The sequence below is a fragment of the Aythya fuligula genome, chromosome 5 (genome assembly GCF_009819795.1).
Source record: "Aythya fuligula isolate bAytFul2 chromosome 5, bAytFul2.pri, whole genome shotgun sequence".
NCBI classification, from domain to species: domain Eukaryota; kingdom Metazoa; phylum Chordata; class Aves; order Anseriformes; family Anatidae; genus Aythya; species Aythya fuligula.
In genome coordinates, this window is record NC_045563.1 from 5,597,350 (window position 1) to 5,622,091 (window position 24,742).

The window sequence follows — 24,742 nt, forward strand, 5'->3', positions numbered from 1 at the left end:
AGCGGTGCCCAGGAGGGAATTCATCACTAGGTTTTACTTAGGAACTTCAGTAATGTGCTTTTCCCCCGGTTTCTAATCGAGTAAGGAGAATGCATGAGGTTTTTGGCCTCGCAAAACAACACGGCTTTTAAGGAACAGCTGAGGGATCAGCAGCAAAGCAGGGCTCCGCATTTCACGCTCGCAGGTCAGCTGTCCTTTTTTGCTGCCTGGTCTTTTTGCACTGCTAGGGACTTTGGGATTTTGAGAACCACTGAGCAGTGCTGAAGCCATCTTCCACTGTATCCCCACAGCAAACCCAGAAGAGATAGGACTGCAACAGCCCTTGTGTCCTGGACAACATTTTCCCTTCCTGCAGAGCCCACCCAGAGCTGGCCGCAGCACCGGCCTCCTAACCCTAACCTCCTAACCCTACCCCAATTCCTTCACCCAGAAGCTCCCTCCAGCACATGAATCCCCTGTTAGGAGGAAAACCAAGCAATTTGGTCATCCCTTCAAAGAAAACCAAGCAATTCGGTCATCCCTTCAGTCAGGAAGGAGCAGGCTGGGCCACCGGGGCCTCCCCAGGCCGCCTGCTGTCCCCTCAGCCGCCCTGTTTGCTCTCAGCACCTCATGGCATTACGCCTTCATGTGTTATCCCTCGAACCTGTGTTTTGGCAGGTGAGCGTCTGCTACAGACGTCGCACGGCAAGCAAATAGGGATTTTCTGCCCACGCATGTCCTACAGACTTGAATAAAATAATTCACCGAGGAGCGCTGTGTTTCAGCCGAAGCGTTCATGTAATTGCAAGATCTGTTACAACTACAACCAGCGTGGGGGCTCGCCCGGCCCTAAAGGCCGCACTGTTCCCGAGCAGTAACTTTATGAAGGAGCCGTGTTACAGCACATTGTGAGCCTCGGCTGAAGGCAGAGAGCAAATAAGAAAACCCTTTGTCTCGATGAGAAGCACGGCTAAAGTGGAAAAATATATGGTCTACCTGCTAAGTGCTTTCCACTTTGCACTTCATAAAAGAGGAGGCCACATCACTGGGAGAGGCCTGGATAGCTCATTTGGTAATGCTTCAGTGGCATTAATTGGGGCATTTTGGGTTTTGGTTTGAGCCAGCTCCAAGCATTCCTGGTAGGAGTCACCCCAGAGGTGCCAGCCTGGTGGCACCTGCCACATTCTGCTTGTCCCAATTGTGTTGTTGCTGAATGGTGTTGCAGGAATTACAGGCAGGTTTGAACTCCACGTGGATTTTGCTTCATTGCTAACCTCCGTGGGAAGCATTCCCACTGGAAAGAGCCTGTTCCTGCCCCATATCTGCTTGCAGATGGGTAGAAAAGCTGTCCGTGCCGATGCAGTATCTGCCAAAAGCAGGGTCTGTGCCTTCCTTGGTGCAGAGCCATGGCCAAGGTCAGGTTGTGCCTCCGAGGCTTTGAGCAGCCCCGTGTTGCCTGCAGGGTCCTGCCTGTGTGCCTGGCAGCCCTGAATCCCGTCTACTCTAGCACATGAACCAGTACCTCTATTCGAGGGGATTAGCTTCGCTGAAAACTCCTAAAACTGAGTGGTTTTATCAGCTGCTTTTCTGTTTGGTTTCTTGCAAACAAAGCTTTGCAGGGAGGATGAATAGCACATCACCATTATGAAGCGGAGGGACAACGTTACTTTCCTATGAAAAGCATCCCAGGCTTGGCTTGTTAGGTTGTATGCTAAAGCTCATCTGCACACCCCCAGAGGAGCTCTGAGGGACAGTGGTGGGAGCCCAGATAACTCCCAGGTCTGTGACAGGGGCCACCAGCCCATCACGGGTTTATTTGCACAGGCTCAGAGGAGCAAAGGGGCTCAGTGGCAGGCAGGAACTCATATATCCCAGTGCCAGCAACTGGGGAGACTGGGACCTAGGGCAGCTGCTGAGTGTCTGAACCTGGCTGCTGGGGGCAGATCTACCTCATACATATGTATATACATGTGTGTGTGTGCACATAGATATATATATCCAAGCAATAGGTAACCAAGGCCCTTTTCAATGCCCTTCCTAGTGCTGAGGAAACCCTGGAGTGGTTTATCCCCAGACCAACCATGCACAGCACTCGTAGGTAAGCATCCCTTTCGGGCAGGGGACATCTGAAGTGACACTTGGCCCATTGGCTTGACTTCTGACTTCAGTAGCTCTCGCAGATTTCAGCAATGGAGGTGATATCTAAAAATCGATTGAAAAGGGAGCTGCTGCTTTGCGTCCATAAATAGGTGGGAAATGCACATCTGAAAACCTCCTGTTATTTATATGCCAACACCAGGCTTTATTACAGTATCAGGTGCACTCACCGAAGGGCAGTCATGCTCAGCTGAGGCTGACTTCAATTTAATCCATCGTAGTGATCACAGTAACAAATAATGGGCCAATACATCTTATTTTGTTGTTTTCACGGCTTCTGTCCAATTGTGTGGAAAAAGCGCTCTGGCAATCCACCTGCAGGGCTTTAGATCTGAGAGTGCTCGCCTGTCTGGGTAAAACTGCTTAGATCAACACAGTCCTTGCTTGTAGAGTGCTTTGTGCAATAATTCAAGATGTAGAAGTGTTTAATTAAAATGGGAGAAAGGTTTTCCAGATGATGTCGGTGAAAAGGTCGTAGGAGGCTGAGCTCGATAAATAACAAATTATGTATGTGTGCAGTTATACATCACAACAACAACAAAAATAAAAAGGTTGAGAGATCTAAGTAGGTATTTCTCTTTTAAAACACATCAGCATTGGAATATGAACACCCTTAAAATCTAAACTTAGTTTAGATAATTAAAATAACAAATGAAATGAAGTAGCATTAAAGCAGTACGTGCTGTCTGCCTCAGGTAGGTGTTTGAACTGATGGGAGTGTGAGCCAGCCGCAGCTGGAGCTTATTGAGGAGCTAAATCAGATATCGACGGCCATAATCTTCCCTGCTGGAGAGGAAAGGAATACATATTTTATTTACGTCTGCCCAATGTGTTTAGGTCAATAACTGAAAGCTGCAAAGCAGGATGGATTGCAGCCTGTCCTTTCTAATAAAAAAGAAATAAAAATTAAATGAGGGAGGAGGCCGACTGGCTGCAAGGGCTTTGAAGACGTTATTCCTTGTTGCTGCTGCTCATTGCCTTGCTGTAGGCAATTTCCTTTCTTCAAAAAATTCATTAAATGATAAAGGCAAAATTAATACGAATCTTCTAACCGTTATGCTTATTCATTACTAAATACAAATAGCTGGGTTTTGGTCGCGGGCTGTAGTTCCTGCTGCAGGCTGGCACGAATAAATTGAAAATGTACAGCGATGACACTGGCTGGGGTCAGCTTGTCGGGAGGGTTGCTTTTATGTTCTCAGGGCACTGCGGATGGAAAGACGTATGCTAGAGAGGAGGTGTTCTTATTCGGAATACTAAAAAGGAAATAGCTCCCTGTTTTAAATAAACAGCTGAGCTAAATCTGCCTGGCTTGAGAATTGTAGCTGTCTAAATATCGTTAGCGGTGCTGCTGGGTGCGTTACCTTCAGGCTGCCTTTGAAGGTGGTTACGTGTTTGCATGCAGTCACGCCGTAGCAGCCACCGATGAGTAGGTCTGTTCCTTGAAGAAAACAGCTTAAAAAGAAAATACTGAGATAAATAGGATGGATTATCTGGCCGAGGCTTTCTGCACGCCAGTATAAATCACAGCCAGGACCGCCAGCATGAGTGCAGCAGCCTCCCTGCGAGGCAGCGCGTTCGCTCAGCGGAAGAAGATTAGATGAGGGACGGGAGGAAAAATGCTGATTGCTGTTTCCCTTGACACTGCAACATTCTTGGATAAATCACATTGATGAACTTGGAGAAGAATGCCTGGAAGAGAGTGAAAAAGAGATTATGACCCCTGAGAAAGGAAGCTGATGCAGACTTCAACAGGCGCTTTATTTATTTTTAATTCTCGTGCTGTACCAGTTAGTGCCAAATGTTGCCAGAAAGTTCCCACTTGTTTCTTTCTTTCTCTGTCTTTATTTATTTATTTATTTATTGTTTTAGTTTTGGTTGTTGGTTTTTGAGCAGTCAAGGATCTCCCTGTATTTGCTTGAGGATGCAGGAGAGCTTGGCTGCATGCTGTAGTCCCACTGGTGTCCTTGCAGCCTCACACAGGAGCTTCCAAACCCTGTACATCTATCCCTCAGGAGTTAATTCACTTCCTTTCTGTTATGTTGTTAATTTATTGTGATGTCTTTCTGTATGTGCATATATACATATGTATGTGCACATGCAGATATGTATATATGAACCCAAAATAAGCCAGCAGCCTTTGCATGATTTTTTATTTCAATTATGACAATGAACAACACCCTTTCTCCCCTGCCTCCTCTAAGTATTGCAGCTGTACAAGCCAGAAAGTACATCAGGCTAATAAATTTTTCATCCTTTTTCCTACCACCTCTGAAATATTATGGGAGTGCCAACTCTTGCCTAGTGAACTGTCCCTTATTTGATCTCTGCACTTCACTATTGGCAGAGGTTTTTGGACCAGGGAATCTGTGGGGAAAACCCTGTGTCAATCGCACTGGGGTGGGCAGTGTTTGGGCTGGCTCAGCTGTGGGAGCTCATCCTGGGGCTTGTTTCTGAAGTCAGAGATTTGCAGCACCCCACCTGCTTGTCCTCTCTGATGCAGCACCCAACGTCGTGTCCCATCTCTCCCACCCCGTGGAGAAGGGAAATAACAAAGGGGAGAAACTCAGACTTCAGGCTCCAGCTCTGCAATTTCACGCCTGGGCTGTCCTGCCTAACTTTAGAGTTCAAACTGCCCTTTACAAACCCCTGTGCTCCAGCCTGACCCTTTCCTAAAGCTGTTTCACCCTGCTGCTCTCCCCTCTGACCCCGTGCTATGGAGCCAGCAGCCCCAGCCAGCTCCTCGCTTCCTGCCACTTCCCCAGTGAAAGTCCGGTGGCTCCCAGCCACAGAGGATGCTCATTACAATTTCCACCGTGGCACGAGTGTCTGCCGCAGCCTGGGGCTGGACTTTGATGCCCTCTCTGCTCGGAGGATCAATCACTTGGTTCAGCCGCGGTGCCTCACTTTTCTCTTTGATCTGGGTTTGCGTTTACGAGGTGGTCAGAGACGGCACTGACTGCAAACCAGAGAGGCTGCAGGGTCTCCCCCCTTGGAGATACTCAAAAACCACCTGGACGTGGTCCTGGGCAGCAGCTCTTTCTGGCCCTGCCTGAGCAAGGCGTTGGAGTGGATGACCACCACCTCAGCCAGCCTGAAACCTCGCAGCTCTCTTGACAGTGAAGTCAGGCTCGAGGCTTTCCTCCAGCTTTCCAGGTTTCTCTGAGCCTTCTCTGACTTGCACACAAGACACCGTGCCTGCTCGATGCTGTCACTGCTGGAACGGGCTGGGATTTGACTTCTTTTCTTGGCAAGCTCCCACTAGGGAGACATCCAAGGGAGCACCTGCTTGGAGGAGCTGCCTGGTGGTCTTCTTCCTGCGCCACTCAGCAGGACTCTTTTTTGGGGTTTGCTCAGCAGCCCTGGTCCTTTCATCCTCACGTGTATCCCTGTTCCTTGGGCTCCTCGTGCTGGCTCGGGGATGCCAGGACCATGGGCACCTCTCTCCTGAGCACCGCTTTACATCCTCCAGGGTAAAGGTGGGATGAAAACTTCAATTCAGCCTGTGGGATCCTGCTCGCAGCTTGCTGGGCTAAACCACCAGTATCTCAGGTAGCTTTAGGAGAGCAGCATGGAATTGCCTCCACTAGATGCTTGTTGTTCATGTTCATTTGTTGTTGCCCTTGGCTTGAGCAGGGAGCCATGAGCTGTCAGCAAAGCAAGCGGCACGGATGTATTTTACCTCCCAGAAACAGCACATAAACTCAGTCAAATCTCCCCTATGAGGTTTTTTTTTTTTTTTTTAATCATATTCAAATGAAGATTTAATGTGGAAACATGTTTCCTGATCTAAAGGTTAAGAGTTTAACTGTACGGGATAAATATTTAAGAGCAGCGTATCTCTTTCCAGTAAAAACACCCTGGGCAGAGACTTCCTTTTAGTGGCAAAACGAGGCTGTTATTTTACGTGCCTTTGACCTGATTCCAAAAGAATATTTAAAACAGCAAAGTTGGCAGCTCTGGACGCGGGAGATGGCCAGGTGCAAAGGGGCAGAGCTGTGAAGGCGAAGCTGGATTGAGGGGTGAGGGAGGTGGGTACATGGTGGGTAGGGATGGACACCGACCTCGGGGTTGTCTTCTTCGACAGCCACCAGCGTCGTGTGCTGTAGCGGGAGTGCCTGGCTTGCAAATGGCCTATAAAATTAACTGCCAGTTGGAATCACCTAATTATTGAGTTCATGATTTTTAATTGAAGGTGCATATGGGTTTGAGGTCGTGCACGGCTTCTCTGCCGTGTTACGACTCTGCGGTGCGATTGCAAAAGACTTAGGCAGGCCAACATTGGTATGGTTGTCTGTGAACGACTGGAAGATGGTTGGTTTTCCCATCTCTGCTGATCTTCTGGAGTCTGAAGGACAGTTTCTGAGCAGCCTGCTCAGGGCCGGGGCGTACTGAGACACACGTGGTGCTTCAAGCCCTACAAGGCTGGAGGTGGGTGCAGGAATTCCCATGCATGTCGTAACAGCAAAGAGCTGATTTTTCACGGTTCAGTCGCTGTTACAGCTCAGAATGACAGTGGTTAGTCACTGTTTGATTAGGAGGATCCTTATATTCACCGGTTGCCACGTCTTATTTATTTAAACACCTCTCCCAAGCATCCTGCAAGATATCATTAGGTAGGTGTTTCTGAGTGATGAAGGGCTGTGATGACTGAACATGTCAGAGCTGGGGCACAGTGAAACAAGCTGTGTGAGGCTTAGCAGGATTTCTGCACCTTTTTTGGATTTGTTTGCACGCTGTCATACACCAGCACCCAACGCGTTCTTCCACTGTATTCTTTCTTACTCCTGCTGAGGCTTCAGCTTGGTTTATATTTTTTCTTGGTTAATAAATCTTCGTGTTTGTACAAGTCTTATTTTTAGGGTTTGGGTATTTTACAAGTTTCAATAAATGTTTTTCTAAGAACATCGGCACAGATGTGCCTCCAAGGTTCGGGTGGCAGGGAAGCTGCCGGGGTGACCCTCACTGCGGAGGTGGGTATCCGGCACGGATCCCTCATCCCCTCTCACGTGCCCAAATGCCCTTTTCCAAAGTCTGAAGAGGCCAAATCGCAGCTGGGTATTTCCCATGTAAGGTCACCTCGCAAGCCTGCTTCCAGAGCTCCACGAGCATCGGCCGTGCTCAGCAGGATGCCTGCTTGCACATCGGTTTGAAAGGTCAGTCAACATGGGGAGGGGAAAGCCAAGGAAGAAGTGAAGCTCCTCCACATGTACATAACCAAAAAAGCTCCTTTTTTGTAAGGAGTAATTTCATCGGGAAGTGAAGTCACTACCTGCAGTGGATATATAGGTGAGGTCCTCTCCGAGATACTGAGGGCTCTGTCACGGTGCGCTGTGTTGGTTTGGGCTACAAGGTAGCTGAAGGCTCCCTTCCCTGGATGCTGGATGCAACATAATTAGATCAGCTGTATTTCTCCATGGCCTGTGGGCTTGCTTGCACAGGGACTATGTCTCCCCGTGAGCATCTTGTTCAGCCTTCGCCAAGAGGGGCTTTTACCTTTGGTTGGGGTACCAGGGGCTACCAGCACGCAGACCTTTGTGTGAACATAATTGCTCTAATTCATAAGCACTATTATTCAGGCAGGAAAAAATTAATGAGTCTCCATGTGGTTTCTTTTTTCTTTTTTTTTTTTTTAGTTGCTAGAATTAAGTGTGTAATTTTTAATGGGGAGCCTCTCAATTAAGTCCACTGACTGGGATTTGGCTGGAGGCCACGGCAGGGCTCTCCTGTGACCATCTGCAGCATCTCCAGCACTCCCCGCGCTGCACCAGCACCCCTCCAGCAAAAGGCTTGTCATCGACAGGGGTGGTTTATAGAGACATCCGTGGCTGGAGGATCAATGTTGGCTTTAGAAACGAGCCTCACAGCCCTGCCTGAATGCTTTATTTAGTTCCTTCCCTGTTAAAAGCTTTGACCTACATCTAGCACCAGGAAGCAGCAAGGCTTTGATAATACTCGGGCATCCCAGCGGAGGACACGCTGCTGACAGAGACCTCGATGGATGCGTCCTTTAAAATGAAATCAAATAAACCCGTGAAGGCCTCAATCAGTAGACGGCTTTACCTCCGCCGAGCAGTATCTTTATGAACTGTAGATATTAGGAGCTTTTAAAAATTATTAGCAAACAAACCAAAAGCCAAAAAAAAAAAGCCCTCGAGCCCAGCAAGCTTGGGCAAGCCTCCTGGAGCTTCAGATGTAGTGTATGGGGCGCTCGGCGTCATGAGGGTCCTTTCTGAAAGGCTTGCTGCCTTAACAAGTAATTTAGGTGACGTCTGGGAGGGGTGAGGCAGAGGTTTGCAGCCCCGTCCTCCCGGCAGCCGGCTGTTGCCCGAGAGTCATGGAGAGGTCAGCAATTGCAAGATGATAATTAGCATCATTGACCCGGCAAATCGATAGGTGCAGGGCGATGAGCTGGGACATCAGTTCCCCGGGGAGTTGTGTCTGGGTGATCTCTGGGCTGTGCACTCACATTGCTTCTTTTGTGCTCTTTTTTTTTCCCCTTTCCAGGATGAACTTGACCTCACGGACAAGCACAGAGAAGCTATGTTTGCGCTGCCGGCGGAGAAGAAGTGGCAGATCTACTGCAGCAAGAAAAAAGTAAGAGACATGTCTGCTTGCCAGCGGGGCTGAGCGCTTTTCTTACCTGTCCCAGGAAGGAGGAGATGTGAAAGGAGAAGCAGCTCTCTCTGGGGATGCAAAGTGGTATTTGGGGCATCGCAGAAATGCATCTGTTCCCTTGGCTGGTCCTGGGGTTGTGGGGGTGGCCAGCAAGGTCCTTAGATCCATGTCTCCAAAATGCAGAGCCCTTCCTCACAAGCCCTCCTGGCTGTGCTCTGGATCCCTGTGAGGCACTCAGTTTGCCTTCAATTTCCCCAATTTCCCAAACTGGGAATGGGCTGTCCCCTGCAAGCTCTGTGTTCACTCAAGGCCTGGGCTTTCTGTACCCCAGCAGCTTTTTTCCCAGTAAACCAAAGATTTTTGCTCTGTATCTTTGCAAAGAAATGCATGCCCTGGGGGTTGGAAGAACCACTTCCAACCCATCTGGCTGTGTTGGGATTCATTTCCTTCCTCGTGTTGCCCAAAGCAGAGAGGTCTTGCAGGTCTTATGGCAATGGGGAGAAAAGGGGCAAAAATACTAAATTTTGGAAGCCGAATTTAATATCAAAGCACACCCAGGGCAAAGCAGTGCCAGGAGTTCAGCTTCGCAGCAGCATCTCTGTCAATGGGGGGAAATGCCAGCCATTCCCAGAGCTGCTGCTGCATCCCGTACGCTTCCCACCTTGCTGCAGAAGTTGGCTCTGAATTGCTCCCGGTGTCCTGGCCCCACTCAGATGGCACTCAGATTTCTGCTATTAACGCCTGTTTTCCCCTGCTCTAGCAATGGCACCAGATTTTCCAGCCTCATTTCAGGCCAAGAGCAGGCTTACCTTGCTCATGTAGGATTAAGTTTTAAGCCTCTCATAAATGCCCCCGAAATCCACGTATTATTGTTGTACAGAGGCCTGGCGTGTCCGAGATTTAGACTGGAGGGGCGAAGAGATGTTAACAAATTACAGGCACTGCTCTTCATCCAGGAGAACACGGGCAGAAGCTGCTCACTTGTCGCTGCCTCTAGGATAAGCGTGGCCGTACTCCAGTGTGTCTAAATAAGCGGAGACAATGGGAAATTAAATCAAGCAGAGCCATGTAATTGTTACTGTGTGGGGAGATGACGTGCTATCTAATCTCCCAGGGTAGGGTTTAGATGGGGCTGATATTCCCCATTTCCCATTCCAGCACCTATTTGTGCTCACACAGGCACTGCAAAGCTTTTTAAAATGGGGAAAGTCATTTCTCCCTGGTGGATTTGAAGGAAGGAGCTGCAGAAGTGCCCCGTGTCGTCCTCCAAAGTCCTTGCATCTCGTGCTCCTGCAAGGCCAGCTCCTGGCTGCTGCTCTGCTGTTCGTGGTCCTCGGCCACGAAACCATCTGGGCAAGCCGCAGGGCTCGTGCAGATGTGCCGGGTGGCTGGTTGGTGGGAGAGACGAATGCTTTTGTCCTGCTTTTTAATTAAAAATGAGCAAAACCCTACCAGCAGCGGCTCGGCAGGTGGGGAGCGTGGGGAGCCAGGTGCTTGGTAGAACGATTCCCTGCATGGGGCAAGCTCCAGGCAGTCGTGCTCCCACGTGATGGACGTGGAGAGAGGATGACAGGAACATCTGTGACTGTCGTAGCAGCTTAGGGAAATCCTACCTGTCTACCTCTTTGTTTTTCCAAGGACAAACCACCTGCGGGGCAGCCTGCAACATCTGGCACCGAGGGGCTGGACTGATTGCGGAGCAGAAGATAAGGCTGGGCTCCTGCCTCGCTGCCTCGGCTGCTGCCTCAGCAGCTGTGCTGTAGGAAATTCGGGATACGCCAAACTATTTTGGCCTGTCCATGGTTAATAGCAAGTTGGTTTTTGAACTACAGAAGAACTTGTAAGCCCTCGTTTCAGCCAGTGGGTCCTGGGGGAGCCGGCGAAGGCTGACATCAGTCATAGGCAGTTGTGTGAGTTGCAAAGGGTCCAGAATTTTCCTCTGAGCAGATTTTGCTCTTTCCTCTGCTGCCAATCTTGGCTCCCGTTCGAAGGAAGCTGTTAAGAGTCGAAAGACTTCGGTCGGACTTTGAGTCAGAAAGTCCCAGGTTGGGGCAATCTTCATTTTTAGCTTTTTCTTTTTCCAGTTTCCCTGCTGATTGCAGCGCTCCCAGCTGCAGCTGCTCCAAAATATCTGATGTTGTGGCTACAGTCCGTGATGCCAGCACTTTTTCTCCATGTTCATCCTACAAAACCTTTGTCCCCATCCTCCTAAAGAGAGGGGGAGAGTTATCCTTAGGGCAGCCTGCTTGTCCCCTTTTTAATCATCTGTTGTGGAAGGAGTTTCCTTGGCACATCTCGGAGCAGAGGCGATGCTGCAGGAGGTCCTGGCGTGCCCTGGCCCGGGGAGACAGATGCCCTGTGCCCAGCACCACCAGCATCAGCAGCCTTACTGAGGTCTGCTCCACAGGGCACATCCCAATTCTTACCCATTTTTCTGCATTCTCCTGGGAGGCAAAATTTGCTAAGAGCTGGCCAGAACGAGACATTGCTGTGCTGGGTTGTCCTGGCAAGGGGCACAGCCCTGGCCCTGCTTGGAGCTGAGGGCTGCCCTAGATAAATTGCCCGAGGTCCTGTCCTTGGGGGCAGAGAGAGAAAAAGCACCTTGAGATGGAGGCTGGGCACTCAGGAGGCAGCGACCCGGGCAGGTCTCCTCCTTTAAATCCAGCAGCCGTGCTGCACTCAGACCTGGAGGGGGATTTAAAGCCTGTTGGAAAAACCTTCTTTGAGGTTGTCAGCCTCCTGTTTGACTGAAATCAAGCAAGAAGATGCAAAAGTGGAGGGGCATTAGCAGCAGGGTAAGATCTGCTTTTAGAAGTGGTATTTCTGGAGGATGACTCGCTCCGTGCCTCATCCTGAAGCATTTTATTCCCTGCTGCTCCTGCCCTCCGGGAGAGGATATTGCTCGGAAGCGCAGGGAGGAAGCCGGAGGGTTTCCAGGTTTGGCGTGGCTTTGGCTGTGGGTTTGAAGTGGTTTGGAAACGAAGGGGACTCGGGATGGCCTTTCTTAAACAGAGATGAAGCTCTAAAAGGAGATAATAAATAACACCTAGCGCTTATGCTGCAGCACCTCTTCAATGCAGGAGGGTTGGCTCCTGCCAGCCCCAGCATGTAACCGTGCTGTTGGGGCAGCTCACGGGGTGATTTTGAAAATAAAAATAGATCCGGGGGTATTCAGGCAGAAAGTCATCATAAATAACTGCGGGGAAGGGACTGATAGCTAAAATCAGGTAAAATACATACAGGGTCTGGCTCTGCCCCCCTTCCTTTCGATGAAAAGCTCTCTGCTCACGTGGAACATCTGTAAAACCCAGCAGAGGTTGTGCAGGGATGACGAATGACCCGCGGAGATGACAAACGATGCCACATTCTTTAAGCCCGTGCTGAAAACCCCTTAGCTGGGCGCGTAGCTCTCTCCTGCAGGAAGCTGGCAAGCCCCCGTGGCAAGCCAAAGTCAGCGTCACATCGAGAATTTTCTCAGGTGTCAGAGGCAGCATCGGGGACCCTCTGCGTTGGGACGAGGCAGCACCGGTGTGCTTGCAGGAAGAGAGGGGAAAACGCATGATAAATAGGGAAGTGAGTGATGACTCTCCAATGATACTGTTTTTTCCCAGCCAGATGGCCTCTTTCCTGTCTGACTGTGCCTTCCACCCGTCCCTCCGGAGAGCTCCGCTTTCCAGCTCGCCCCTCCACGTGCATCGTTGTCCCGCGGCGGGGCTTGCGTTGATATCCATTTCCTTCGTTTAAACCCATTTTTTTTCTCCCTTTATTCATGTTTTTCTGCAGCAACGGAGCTAAGCAGAATCTGACAGAGGTGGCCCACCAGGGGAAGGGGTATAAATAGCCTGGCGTTTCGCCCCGCTCAGCCACCTGGGTTGCAGGAGCAGCGTTTCCCAGCCCCACTGCAGCCCGCAGCGTGGCCGCGGCAGGTTGAAACATCATTTCGGGTGTAAGGCTGGCTGACACTTCTCCCCTTCCCACCAAACAGCGGAGAAACCAGGCTGTCTACATGGCTGGGGGTAGTTCTCAATAGGAAATGTTTATAGTTTTTATCTTTAAAGGTAATTCCCTTTTTAGTTCCAATCACAACACACTTTTGTTCAGGCGAGGTTTTTCGCCGTCTCCAGCCAAAAACTGCATCTGTTAGCAATCTTTTTGGATTTTAAAGTGAAGCTTTTTAAACAATGAGCCATCTGACTATGAAAGGCATCTGGTCATGCTATATTTGCTTATTGTTAGCATAATTTTTAAACCCTGGGAAAAGCGTACAAGGGCATGTGTGCGTTCGCAGAGGAGAAGGAAGAGGAAGCGTTACGGGAAAACAGCACGGCCTGTGCTGCAGCGGGGTGGTTCGGACCCGAGATAGCAGCTTTGATAGAACCGTATTAAATGACAGCCCTTCCCAGCAGCCACAGGGCTGGCAGGGTTGCTCCACGAGCATTTGGCAGAGCACGGGGAAGCGGCGTTAGCTGCATTATTTAGTTTTTGGTGCGTGGATGCTGCTGCCGGCGCACACCTGGCGAGGGCTCATCCGTGTCGGTGGGGCTGCGCTGGGTTGAAACTGCAAACCTGGCAGCTTAAAGCCATCCCAAACCCACCCGTGCTGCTGCCTGCTTCTTTTTCGACCTTGCAAACAGCACCCGTGTTTCTCGCCCTGGCAGGGCTGCTCCTCACACAGCGCCCTCGGCTAGCCTTGGGGATGCTGAAGCTGGGTGGGCTGCAGTGGCCCTGAGCTTCACCTTGCTCTGCTTGTACAGAACAGAAAGACGGGTGCAAAATAAAAACATCATCAGGGAGTTGCTTGAAAATGGATGCACTTGTTCCTATTTTTGCAGCAGGAGCAAGGTTTCTAGAAGGACTGAGCCCCAGCAGCTATATTCCCAAGCAGATCTCCACAGGGGATGGAGGCTGCCCGCTTATCCCAGAATTGTGATGGTCTGGCCCTGACCCTTTTGGAAGAGTTTCTTAACCCTTTTGTTATGGCTGTCCTGGTGAGAAGTCCTCCTGGAGCACGCCAGCTCAGCAAGCTCAGCTCCCAAGAAGGAGGTGACCACCGGAGCTGTCTCCCCGGGGTTGGCACGGAGCTGGCTGGCACGAACCAGCTCTTGTTTTCTGGCTTGGGTTCACCTAAAAAAATTAATCCAGCATGTTGGGTTCTGATCATCCCCTTGTTTTGGTGCTTCTTAAGAAGACAGAAAGGGAAGGGAATGTGTGTGGAGGTTTCCCAAGCCTTGGGCTTGCCCAGTGTTTCCTCAGCTGGTAGGCTGGCAGTGATGGTTTATAATGCAGAGCGGTGTTTGGCAGCCTGCAGAACTGAACTTTTTTCTTTTTTTCTTCCCCCTCCCAAGGCCATTGGGCTCACAGGTGGCTGCTTTTAGCCGTGCCATGCACAGAGCTGCCCTGAAGGTCGTTCAGACCTGTACATTAGGAAGGGAAACACACCGGCCACACTTGTCCCTGCCAGCTGCTGCCTTCCTTCCCCTGTGGCTTCCTACCTGCTCACATCACTTTTCCCTTCCTGAGCTTCCCAATGAGAGAGGGAGCAGAGGGCTTTAGTGCCGAGAAGAATTTAGGAAACCTTTGTGTCCCCACTTCCCGCAGGGCAGGATATGATGGGCCCTCCTGGCGAGCTGAATCTGGCGCATCCCTCATTGAGGTCAGGCTGCAAAATGCACACCCCAAAAAGCCCAACCCGGGCACTGGGAAGACTTCTGTGAATTCACCCCGTCAAAGCTCGGTGCCCGCAGAGCTTCCTCCTTCATCCTGGCTCCGAGCAAAGCTGCGTGAGTCACTTCCCTCCGGGCTCCTCGCTTTGTCGGGAGGCTCCTTTATTGCCACCGCCTGCGCTCGGAGACACTTATCGGTGTGCTGTAGACCATTAGCCGCAATAATTACCACTGAGCAGTGTCCTGCAGCGAGCTGAAGGAAGCCCCTGCCCTGATCTTTGGCTGCTTTATTGTGCTTTCCCCTTCTGCATGGGAAGCTGCCTTCCGACGAGCCGGCCCGGCTGCTCCTGTGAATTAATGAGGTTCTGCCGCGCTTAATTGAGAGCGCTCCTTAAATTGGGGGTTTCAGGGAGGAAATGCAAGAGCCCGAGGGAGCCGAGCAAAGGGAAATATTTATAATGCAGCAGGTTAATTATAAATGAGCAGTTTAGCCAATTTTGTTGTTCAGCCTCCCTCCCCGCCCCCCGGGGACCTTGGTGTTTTTCGCTCCGCCGCTTCCTTTCAGCCCCAACCCTGCAGCAGGTCCGGGGCCGTGCTGGTCACCCCATGGTGCTGTGCCCTGGTGGGGACCCCGTGCCCTTCCCCAGGCTCAGTGCTGCTGCTGGGAGCACTGATGGGAGCGGGGTGCCCCTTATGGGGTTGCTGGGGAGGACCTGAGGGATGTCTCCAGGAGGTGACAGGAGCTGGTCCCGTTTGGGGCAGTGGTCAAGGCGCACGTGGGTGCTCCAGCTCCACCAGGCTCGGTCAAAGCCTGCTTGCCAGCCTCCAAAAGTCACTGGGAACGCTGGCAAGATGGAAAGCTTTACCCACAGGCTGTGCAGGATTGGTGCAGAGCCTTCCCACAGCAGGATGCCTTGGAGGCGGGGACTGGCAGATGTGCCCGGGTCTGCAGCATCCCCGGCCCCTTTCCCTTTTTTTAAGTGCCTCGGGCACACAGCTGTGCTCTCTGTCATGTCCTGTGCACACAGATGGTGCTGGATCCACCACTGAGAGGGTGCTGGAGGCTGACCCAAAGCATCTGGCAGCAGCTCTGGGGGCATTTTGTGGCCCTAGCCTGGTGTCTGCACTCCCATCTGCATGGGACAACAAAAACCCGGGCAGCTTTTGGCGAGGGAGAGCGGACACGCAGCGGGTGCTGCTCTCCAAATCCCACGGGGGAAGCTTGAACCACAGGCAGCTGAGAACCGATGCAGAGGGCACCCTCCCTGCCATCCTCTGCCCCCAGGGGTGGGCTCGGAGTTGGGAATGGTCCCGGGGACCTCTCGTAGCCAGCAAAAACCGAGTGGCAGGGCACGGATATTAGCGGTCCTCCCAGCGGCACAGGGGCAGGCGCTGGGACCTCCTGCAGGTTTATTAGGTTTGGCACTGGCGTGGGTAGGACACATTTTTGGGTTGTTTTTCTAACATCTCGGAAAAAAAAAATTCCTGCTGATTCCCATTCGGGTTTAAAAAAAAAAAAAAAAAAAAGAAGAAATGTCGAGGGAAGGTGAATCAAGTGTTTCATTCAAAACTTGGGTTCTTGGCAGCAGAAGGAGGGGCGAGCAGCCCAGACTAATAAAGCAGAGGGCAGGGAGGTCTAAATACAGGCTTCTCACTCAGGCAAGTCCTTTCACTTGCCTTAAACTTGACCAGAGGCATGGGTAAGCAGCTTCTCTCGGCCCTTGGCACGCTGGGGGAGATGCCAGGCTGCCACCTGGGTGCTCCTGAACTCCTCTTGTCCCCATCCCAGAGCCACCCACGCTGAGGGCTTGCTGACCCTCTCTTTTCTCATCTTGGCAAGCTGAAGCTTGGGAAGTTTGGATGCACAAACATTTCCCATGTATGCCTCTTGAAGCACAGTAAATATTTTGGACTCTGCTCCTTTGACTTGCAGAACTCGGCCAGACTACGGCTAGTCTGCACGCACGGACGTGGGAGCAGAAGGGTGGCTTGTCCCTGGCCTTCGCAGGGAGCTGCGGTGTGGGACAACCCCTACAAACATCTCAGGTTCCTTCTAATAGCTTGGGAGGGGCTGCTTCTCCTGGTCCAGCTTGAAGTGGATTTATTATTTTATCCTTTTTCTTCTTTTGGTATAAATCTTGGGAAAATACAGTGTGGAATAGGGTTGGTCTTGAACTACTCCTTCAAAATACGGGTACTACCTGTGGACATGCACTGTTATTTTTTGGAGCTGTGCTCAGTGGACCACTGGTCATGTCCTACAAGAACATGGGAGAACTTGAAAATGACTCGTGTGTCTCAGCAGACACAAGACGTTGTAAATTGGGATGACCAAAGGAGGCTGTGCCTCAATCTTTGTCATAGATTTTGGGCCAGGGGGGGATGTTCTTCAGTGGGGGACATTGCCATGTGCACGTTCCCTCCTAACAACTAACAAACCCCCAGGGACTCTTGGCTGTTGTGCCAAGAGACTCCCTTGGTGGTAAGTCACAGCCCTCCCCCAGGAGTGGAACCTTGTTCACATCACATTTGTTTACCCTTCATAGCTTGTAAAAACTCTTTTTTTTCCCTCAAAGCACAGTCATCGAGGCCATACAGCCAAAACTTCAAGGGCACTGTAGACTCAATACAAGAGAAATTTGGGTGTAAAATTCCCAAATTGATGCACTGTCACTGGGGCAGGGCTTAGTCCCAGGCAGATGGTGTAACACCTTGCACATAAAATGTGCTAGCTCAGTAGGTCAGGTAATGTTCCTGTACCTGGAGCTGTCGGTGGTGAGTTCAGAGTGTAGAAAATGTAGCTTATATTGATATAAATTAAGGTAAGAGCACGAGGCATCTTCACAGGTGGTTGGTTTTGAAGGGCAGGAGATGTTAATGCCATTTCTTCTAATCCACTCTCTTTGTTTCACTTTTTTTTTCCCCTCTCTGCAGGACCAGGAAGAAAATAAAGGAGCCACCAGCTGGCCAGAGTTTTATATCGACCAGCTGAACTCCATGGCTGCTGTGAGTATTTCTGCAGTGCTTTGGCACTTGTGAAAACCATAACTGGCAGGAGAGCAGTTGTGATATCGTGATGGTTTGTGATATGGTCAGTGTTGTGCTTGAGAGAGCCGAGTGTTGTAGCCACAGCGGTGTAATGTGGCACTTCTCAGCCTTTCCAGTTTGCAGACTCCCCCCCAGCACACTGATGGAAGTTATTTAAGCCAGGTGGAATGCAGGGAGAGGTTATTTTGTCCACTGGACCACTGGGTACAACTGGAGAAAGGAGATGTCCTCCAAGGAAAAAGGGACCTTTCATCTCCCCGCACACCAGGAAGCTGCGAGGCTAAAGGCACACAGCAATTTTGGGGCTGGTTTTGAAGGAACCTTCAATGAGAGCAGGATCCCTGCTACCACCCCGTTCCCAAAACACCCGCTGCACTGGGTGGTTGCTGTTGTGCCGGGTGAGACCAAAATAGAGCTGTTTTCTGTAGGAAATACGGTTCCTGTAGGGCAAGGCTGCACTGCCAGACCTGGCACCCACCCTGGTGACCCCAGGCGTGGGTGCAATATCCCATCCCTCCGGGCTGCAGGGCATCCCCACACCCCCCTACAAAGGACACATGGGATGTGTGGGTACTGGGGAAGGCTAAAAGACCCCTCAGTTCTGCCCTCGACCCCCAGTTAGTGTTGCTTTAGCTCTGTGTATTCTCCCTGCCCAAACCATCCTGGATGCAGGGAGATTTTGAGATTTTTGCCACTCTTTTTCCTTTTGCAGAGGAAATCGCTGATTGCTTTGGAAAAAGAAGACGAGGAGGAGAGGAACAAAACAATAGAAAGTTTGAAGACTGCACTGAGGACAAAACCAATGAGGCAATTCTCTTCCACTTCTTTGCTTTATTGCTCTGGTCATGGCTTTTGATTTCTGTTCTCTGGCAGAGGGAGTTTAGAAAAGAAATAGAAATGGGGCCCGCTGAGGATGAGGGGACTTGGGAGGCAGGGACCCTGAAATGACATTTGTTTTTTGGATCCCGTCTTGTCATTTTGTTCCTATTCTTCAGCCTTTTTAGTGGCTGGAACCATCAGCACCTTCACGTCTGTTCAGAGCAAGCAGACCACTTTTTTTCTCCCCCTCAAATTTGCTGTCATTCTAATTGGAACAGAATATAAAAATGCCTTCCAGAGTTTTTCCAAAAAATCCAAATTTTGTTGGTCAACCAAGCCCTTTGTTTCAAATTCAACTCTCCTTGCGCTTTCCGAAGGAATAAAATCATACGAATCTTCAGGCTTTAGTGGAATGCAGGAAAGAAAAAGTTGCTAGGAGGTTTTGATGGGGAGGATAAAGAAAGGGTGGGACTCTCTAAATGTCTTTAGTTTTTCCTAAGTTTCTCTGGAGTCTGCATGCACGCATCCAAAAAATCTTTTTGATGCCTTTGGTTGACTTTTTCGGATGGAAAAACATTTCATTAAGAAATGCATTGCCCAGTCTGGTTATGGAAGACACAGCTCTTGTTTGCAGATGCATTGCACTCTTCCATTTCTCGTTTGCAATGGTTCTGGCAATGGGATTTGGTCAGAAATTCCCGAGGTCAGGGTGAGCACCCAATTTCCATGAAGCTTTGACCTCTTGGGCGCTGGCTCCTGCTGTCCCTAGGGAGCAGGGGCGGTACCCAGCTTTGTCGTAGTTTGCAATTAAACTTTCCAAAGTGCTTAAAAGTGGCTTGTGAGTTCATCTCACTGGAAATCAGGGGGATGCAGCAGGTTTCTATAGAAAACCTTACCTTCTGGACCTGCTTTTGTTTCCAGGGAAGTGAACATCAAATTTCCAATTGACTTTGGCTGGAGTACGAGCGGGCTTTGAAGCAGAGAAATCAGTTTTCACTGCATGCAATTATCCCTTTTGTTGCACATAAGCAGTGGTGGATCTAAATTAAACTCGTCCTAGTGCTGGGAGGTTCTCGGATCATTTGCTGTCCGAGCCCACTCCTTTTTCCAAAACAGAATACACCCAGCCAGGGTGGCATCGGGCAGGGAGCTCCTGAAATGCACGAGGGGTGTGCAGTGAAGGAGGGTGGGTTATGTCTGCATGCTCTGCTGAATCTGCAGCAGGCACTGCATGAATTTGCAGCCTGTGTTCAGTTTAGCAGCATTACATCAGTCATCATCAAAATCTGAAATCCCTGCTTAAAAAAAGTGTGAGATGTACGGTGGAGGAGGAGGATGCAGGTGGTGAGGCAGGAGCAGCAGGAGGCAGCAGGTCTGGCAGGTGACAGGCTCAGCTGACATCGGGGTTTCTGTGGGTTGGCTGCAATGGGTGAAAAGACAACTCCAGGACCAGGGAGCTTCTTCCCTTCCTGTGCAAAACTGGTCCCAAAAGACCAGTAGAAATCCTGCAGGCTTGCTGCTATGCAAAATCTATTGCAGGAAAAAATATATAAAAGCACTCAGGGTTAGCAAGAGCAGACAAGTCAGCCCTGTTTGTGGGTTAAGTGCTCCTTCAGCATTTGATTTTAAAACGCCCCTCCTTCTGGCAGGTTTGTAACCCGGTTCATCGACCTGGATGGCTTGTCGTGTATTCTGAACTTCCTCAAAAGTATGGACTATGAGACAGCAGAGTCTCGAATACATACCTCGCTCATCGGCTGTATAAAAGCACTAATGAACAACTCCCTGGGCCGGGCTCACGTCCTGGCCCATTCGGAGAGCATTAACGTAATCGCTCAGAGTCTGAGCACGGAGAATATTAAGACGAAGGTGGCAGTGCTGGAAATCATGGGCGCTGTGTGCCTGGTCCCCGGCGGCCACAAAAAGGTACTGGAGGCTATGCTGCACTACCAGAAATACGCCAGCGAACGGACTCGTTTTCAGGTGGGTGCTTCTCGGCTCGCCCCTCGGCTCCCAAAATTCGGCTCTGGGTCTGGGCAGATCTCATCAGCCGCTGCTGGGAGTAGATCTGCTGCTTCCTCGTCCTGGGTATCCAAACGCCACGTGTGCATGATTTGTTCTGGCCATTTGTAATTTTGATACTCTAGGAATTACCCCAGAACAATGCCCTGTCTGAGGAGAGCCACAGCTGAGCAAAGAGTGGCAAAACTGTTATTTAAAGCAGCTCTCCCTGAAGAGTGCTTGCTGTTGTAGAGTTGTTGGGACTGCAGCTCTGCAAGGCTGCAGCACGTCTGGGTGGGCTGATTTTTGCAGACATGGGTGCTGGGATGGGCTGGGCTACCTCAGGCAGCACCTGTTGGTCGAGAAAGCATCGCCAGTGAGTTGCTGCAGGGGCTTTGGGAGCACTGGGAGAAGTTGTTCACGCCTGTGTCCTCTGGAAGCTCGTGCAGCATCTGGGCTCTTAACTTACCTTGTGGGTTTGACAGACGCTGATCAATGACCTGGACAAGAGCACGGGGCGGTATCGGGATGAAGTGAGCCTCAAGACAGCGATCATGTCCTTCATCAACGCGGTCCTGAGCCAGGGAGCAGGCGTGGTGAGCACTGGGTCTTTTGGTCAGGGTGGTTTTTTGGTGGGCTGGGGGCTTGTCAGTAAGGTTTTTGAGGAAATGCACCTTGCTGTGTTGACCCAACAACTGTCCCTGGCAGGAAAGCCTGGATTTCAGACTGCACCTGAGATACGAATTTCTCATGCTTGGGATCCAGCCAGTCATTGACAAACTAAGAGAGCATGAAAACTCAACCCTAGACCGGTGAGTGGTGACCCGCAGCCTGCAGGTTGTTTTTCCCCTTTCCTTACACACGTGCATTCGGGTTTTGGGACATGGGCTTTGGGGAAAGCCACGTGAGTCTAGACTATAGATCTGGCTCCTCTTGAGGAAGTGCTTTGGTGTCACCAAGGAGGGAGGGGAAGAACCCTGGCTCTGTGGCACTCCAGCATAGGGTTGAGCTGGGAAGGATGTGCCATCCTGGTGGGCGCTGTCAGCCCTCCTCCTCCTCTCCTCTTCCAAAAGACTCCTTGGAAGGGCTGTAATTACTTTGCCCTCTGTGTTTTTGAATCGGTTTCTCGAGCTGGCGAGGATGAGGATGAACATGTGGAGCTCCAGGAGCTCTAGACTGAAGATCCTGTTGGTGTTTCAAGTTTCATTTGTCTTTGGACCACTGCCTGCTAGTGGGCTGCTCTGGAAGCTGTTCCAAACTGGCTGCCTGCTTTGCATGGTCACATCCATATCTACTTTTAACAGCTGTTTTTTTTTTTCTTTTCCTTTCTTTCCTCAGGCATTTAGATTTTTTCGAGATGCTTAGAAATGAAGACGAACTGGAATTTGCCAAAAGATTTGAGCTGGTGAGTGTGAACATTACTGCTTCAGAGCCTGCTTCTTGATGTCATGGTTCCTTTTAAAAGTGCCTACGTAGACCAGGACAAAGTGCATGCTTTTGGGTCAGATTTGGAGGTTGGAAATCTGTCTCCTGTTGCACTGCTCCTTTGCTTCATCCCTCTTCTCCTATGCCTGCTGGCCTTTTGCCCCTCATGGGGCACTTGGGACTATCTGCATGCCAGGAGGCTCATAGGGTTTGGTGGTGAGACTCAGGAAGCTCAGGACAGCTGCTTCCTAGGAGACTGGGGCCGTATTCTGACTGCCTATGGGTGCAGTAGCAGATGCTGTGACTTGGTGCTGCTGTCCCTCGCCATGGGACTGACCCAGCTGGGGCCTGACCATGTTCTGCTCTGTTCCACAGGTTCACATAGACACCAAAAGCGCAACTCAGATGTTTGAGCTGACGAGGAAGAGGCTGACTCACACAGAGGCCTACCCGCACTTTATGTCCATCCTGCACCACTGTCTCCAAATGCCTTGTGAGTACAGGGGGAGGCAAGAAACTCACACCTCACAGCCCAAGTCCCCTGCCTGGGAGGCAACCACATCCCTGCAGCTCCTCCCAGCCTCTTCCCTTCCTCCTGTCCAGATAAAAGAAGCGGTAACACCGTCCAGTACTGGCTGCTACTGGACAGGATCGTCCAGCAGATCGTCATTCAGAGTGACAAAGGGCAGGACCCCGACGCCACTCCCCTGGAAAACTTCAATATCAAAAACGTCGTCCGAATGTAAGTGCTCGTCCTCCTCTCTCGGGGCTCGTTGCCGTGACTTCGTCTGCTCAAGACGGAGGGCAGGCGAGGCAAGGTTTGGGAATCATCCCTGGCAGGCTCGGATCGTTTTGACCTACTCAACAAGACATGCTCAGTGAGCTATTCCCCTTGACTGTCACTGTTCCTTATTCATCACTCACTGCTCTCACAGTGACGTTTCTGCTCCTCAGCTGGACAAGTCGGGGTCCCTGGAGCTGTGGAGGCAGCAGAGCATCCCAGCATGCAAACCCCATGGCCAGGAGACATTGAGGGCAGAGCAGAGGTGTCTGAAATACCCACACGGGAGCTACACCCCACACAGCTCCTAGTCCCATGCACAGTGCTCCTCAGTTGTGTTTGTTCCTGGTGGTGTTTGCTCGCTGACTGCACCGGGGTTGTCTCATAGAGCTGCTTGTCTCCTCCTTTTAGGTTAGTCAATGAAAATGAAGTCAAACAGTGGAAAGAGCAAGCGGAAAAAATGCGAAAAGGTGAGCGATGGAAAGATGAAAGGCACTAACTTTAACCTGAGCATGCATGGTGAACTAAACAGCTCCAATTTATATATTTAACTGTGTAGACCGTGAGTGGCCGAGATTGTATCATGCTATAGGGCTTATGAGAGAAATAGATACTAATTTCTTCATGGGTTCACTCTAGCCAGAGTCTGATATGCCCAGCATACACTCCTTTTCTCCTATTGCACAACTTCTCTAGTAAGTAGCGCAGGGTTTATAACACTGCTTGTTTTCTTTCGCCATACTGAAGTGTTCATCACCCAAAAGTGGTTTCAGGGGTTGCTTTTCGGGACTATTTCAGAGCACAGTGAGCTTCAGCAGAAGCTGGAGAAGAAGGAGCGGGAGTGCGATGCCAAGGCCCAGGAAAAGGAAGAAATGATGCAGACACTGAACAAGATGAAGGAGAAGCTGGAGAAGGAGTCCAGCGAGCACAAGCAGGTCAAGCAGCAGGTGGCAGATCTCACAGCACAGCTCCATGAGATGAGCAGGGTAAGGCCCCAAACCTCCTCCTCGTTGTGCCCATGTCCCAAATCTCCTGAAAGTGCTGAGGGGTGGTTTCTGGAGGCTGCACAGAGGGCTGCAGACGGTGCTTGCTGGCAGGGCCACCAAGATGTCCATCCCTGGGAATGGGGTGATTTCACCTCTCTGGCTGTGTTGTACCTCAGTCAAGTGTGCTAAAGCCTTTGTTTTTTTTCCTGTGCTGGTTAAATATGAGGTATTTTGGGATGGTGCCCTCCCTCTGTATGACCAGTTCCTCCTCTCTTTCTCTCTCAGAGAGCGGTCTGTGCTGCCGGCCCTGGAGGACCTCCCTTGCCACCAGGAGCTCCCGGTGGCCCTTTACCTTCTGCAGCTCCAGGATCCCTCCTTCCCCCTCCACCACCACCACTACCACCACCGGGGGGATGTCCCCCACCGCCACCCCCACCGCCGCCCCCTCCGGGTGGTCCCCCTCCACCCCCCGGCCCCCCACCCCTGGATGGGGTGATGCCCCCCCCAGGAGCACCTCTGGGCTTTGCCCTGAAGAAGAAGAACATCCCGCAGCCGACAAACGCCCTCAAGTCCTTCAACTGGTCCAAGCTGCCAGAGGTAAGCCAGGGGTTCCCCATTTGTGCTTTCAGAGGGCCACGGTGCTCTGCAGGAGGAGAATAATTCAGGCAGCGAATCCAGAGGTGCCAAAGGAGGCACCCCAACCTGCTGTGCTCCCGCTGTCTTTCAGAACAAGCTGGCAGGCACCGTGTGGACCGACATCGATGATGCAAAAGTGTTTAAAATCCTGGACCTCGAAGACCTGGAGAGGACGTTCTCCGCCTACCAAAGACAGCAGGTAACGGCTGGCCGGGGCCCTGCGCAGGCCTCTGGGGCAGACGCCGTGGTCGTGAGGTCGCTCGGTTCCACGTGTGGTCTCGGATCGTGCCTCCTGCCATTTATTTCACTCCGTTTGCCAGATCGACTCGATCTGGCTTGTCCTCTCATTTGCATGCCGGTGCCTTTGCCTGGAAACGGTAGCTCGCAGCCAGACGCGACCGATTTCGCCCCTGCCCACGTACCTGACCGCGTGTGTCGCCGCGCCAGCACCCAGATGGATCACAAAACAAACAAAAATGACAGGGAATGCATGAAAATAGCCCCCAGATGTGGCCACGGTTGAGTAATTTTGGGATCACTCTTAACAGCGACTGCTTCATGTCTGTATGGGGTGGAAAATTTATATCCCTCTCTGGCCAAGAAGGACTCAGTTTTGCCCACATCTACCA

The 24,742-nt window shown here is 51.0% G+C and overlaps 1 protein-coding gene across 5 annotated transcripts in view; it reads left to right on the top strand.

The window, feature by feature from the left end:
• The window catches only part of DAAM1 (dishevelled associated activator of morphogenesis 1), an 83,026-nt gene that overhangs the window by 38,350 nt on the left and 19,934 nt on the right, over positions 1 to 24,742 (top strand). For all 5 annotated transcript variants that reach the window (XM_032188029.1, XM_032188033.1, XM_032188030.1 and 2 more), the window contains exons 4-16: positions 8,644 to 8,733; positions 17,352 to 17,423; positions 18,178 to 18,272; positions 19,934 to 20,267; positions 20,771 to 20,881; positions 20,994 to 21,097; positions 21,624 to 21,690; positions 22,086 to 22,203; positions 22,314 to 22,452; positions 22,903 to 22,961; positions 23,290 to 23,477; positions 23,763 to 24,074; positions 24,205 to 24,312. In XM_032188029.1, coding sequence (XP_032043920.1) covers positions 8,644 to 8,733; positions 17,352 to 17,423; positions 18,178 to 18,272; positions 19,934 to 20,267; positions 20,771 to 20,881; positions 20,994 to 21,097; positions 21,624 to 21,690; positions 22,086 to 22,203; positions 22,314 to 22,452; positions 22,903 to 22,961; positions 23,290 to 23,477; positions 23,763 to 24,074; positions 24,205 to 24,312 — 1,797 coding nt within the window. The remainder of the gene's footprint in view (positions 1 to 8,643; positions 8,734 to 17,351; positions 17,424 to 18,177; positions 18,273 to 19,933; positions 20,268 to 20,770; positions 20,882 to 20,993; positions 21,098 to 21,623; positions 21,691 to 22,085; positions 22,204 to 22,313; positions 22,453 to 22,902; positions 22,962 to 23,289; positions 23,478 to 23,762; positions 24,075 to 24,204; positions 24,313 to 24,742) is intronic.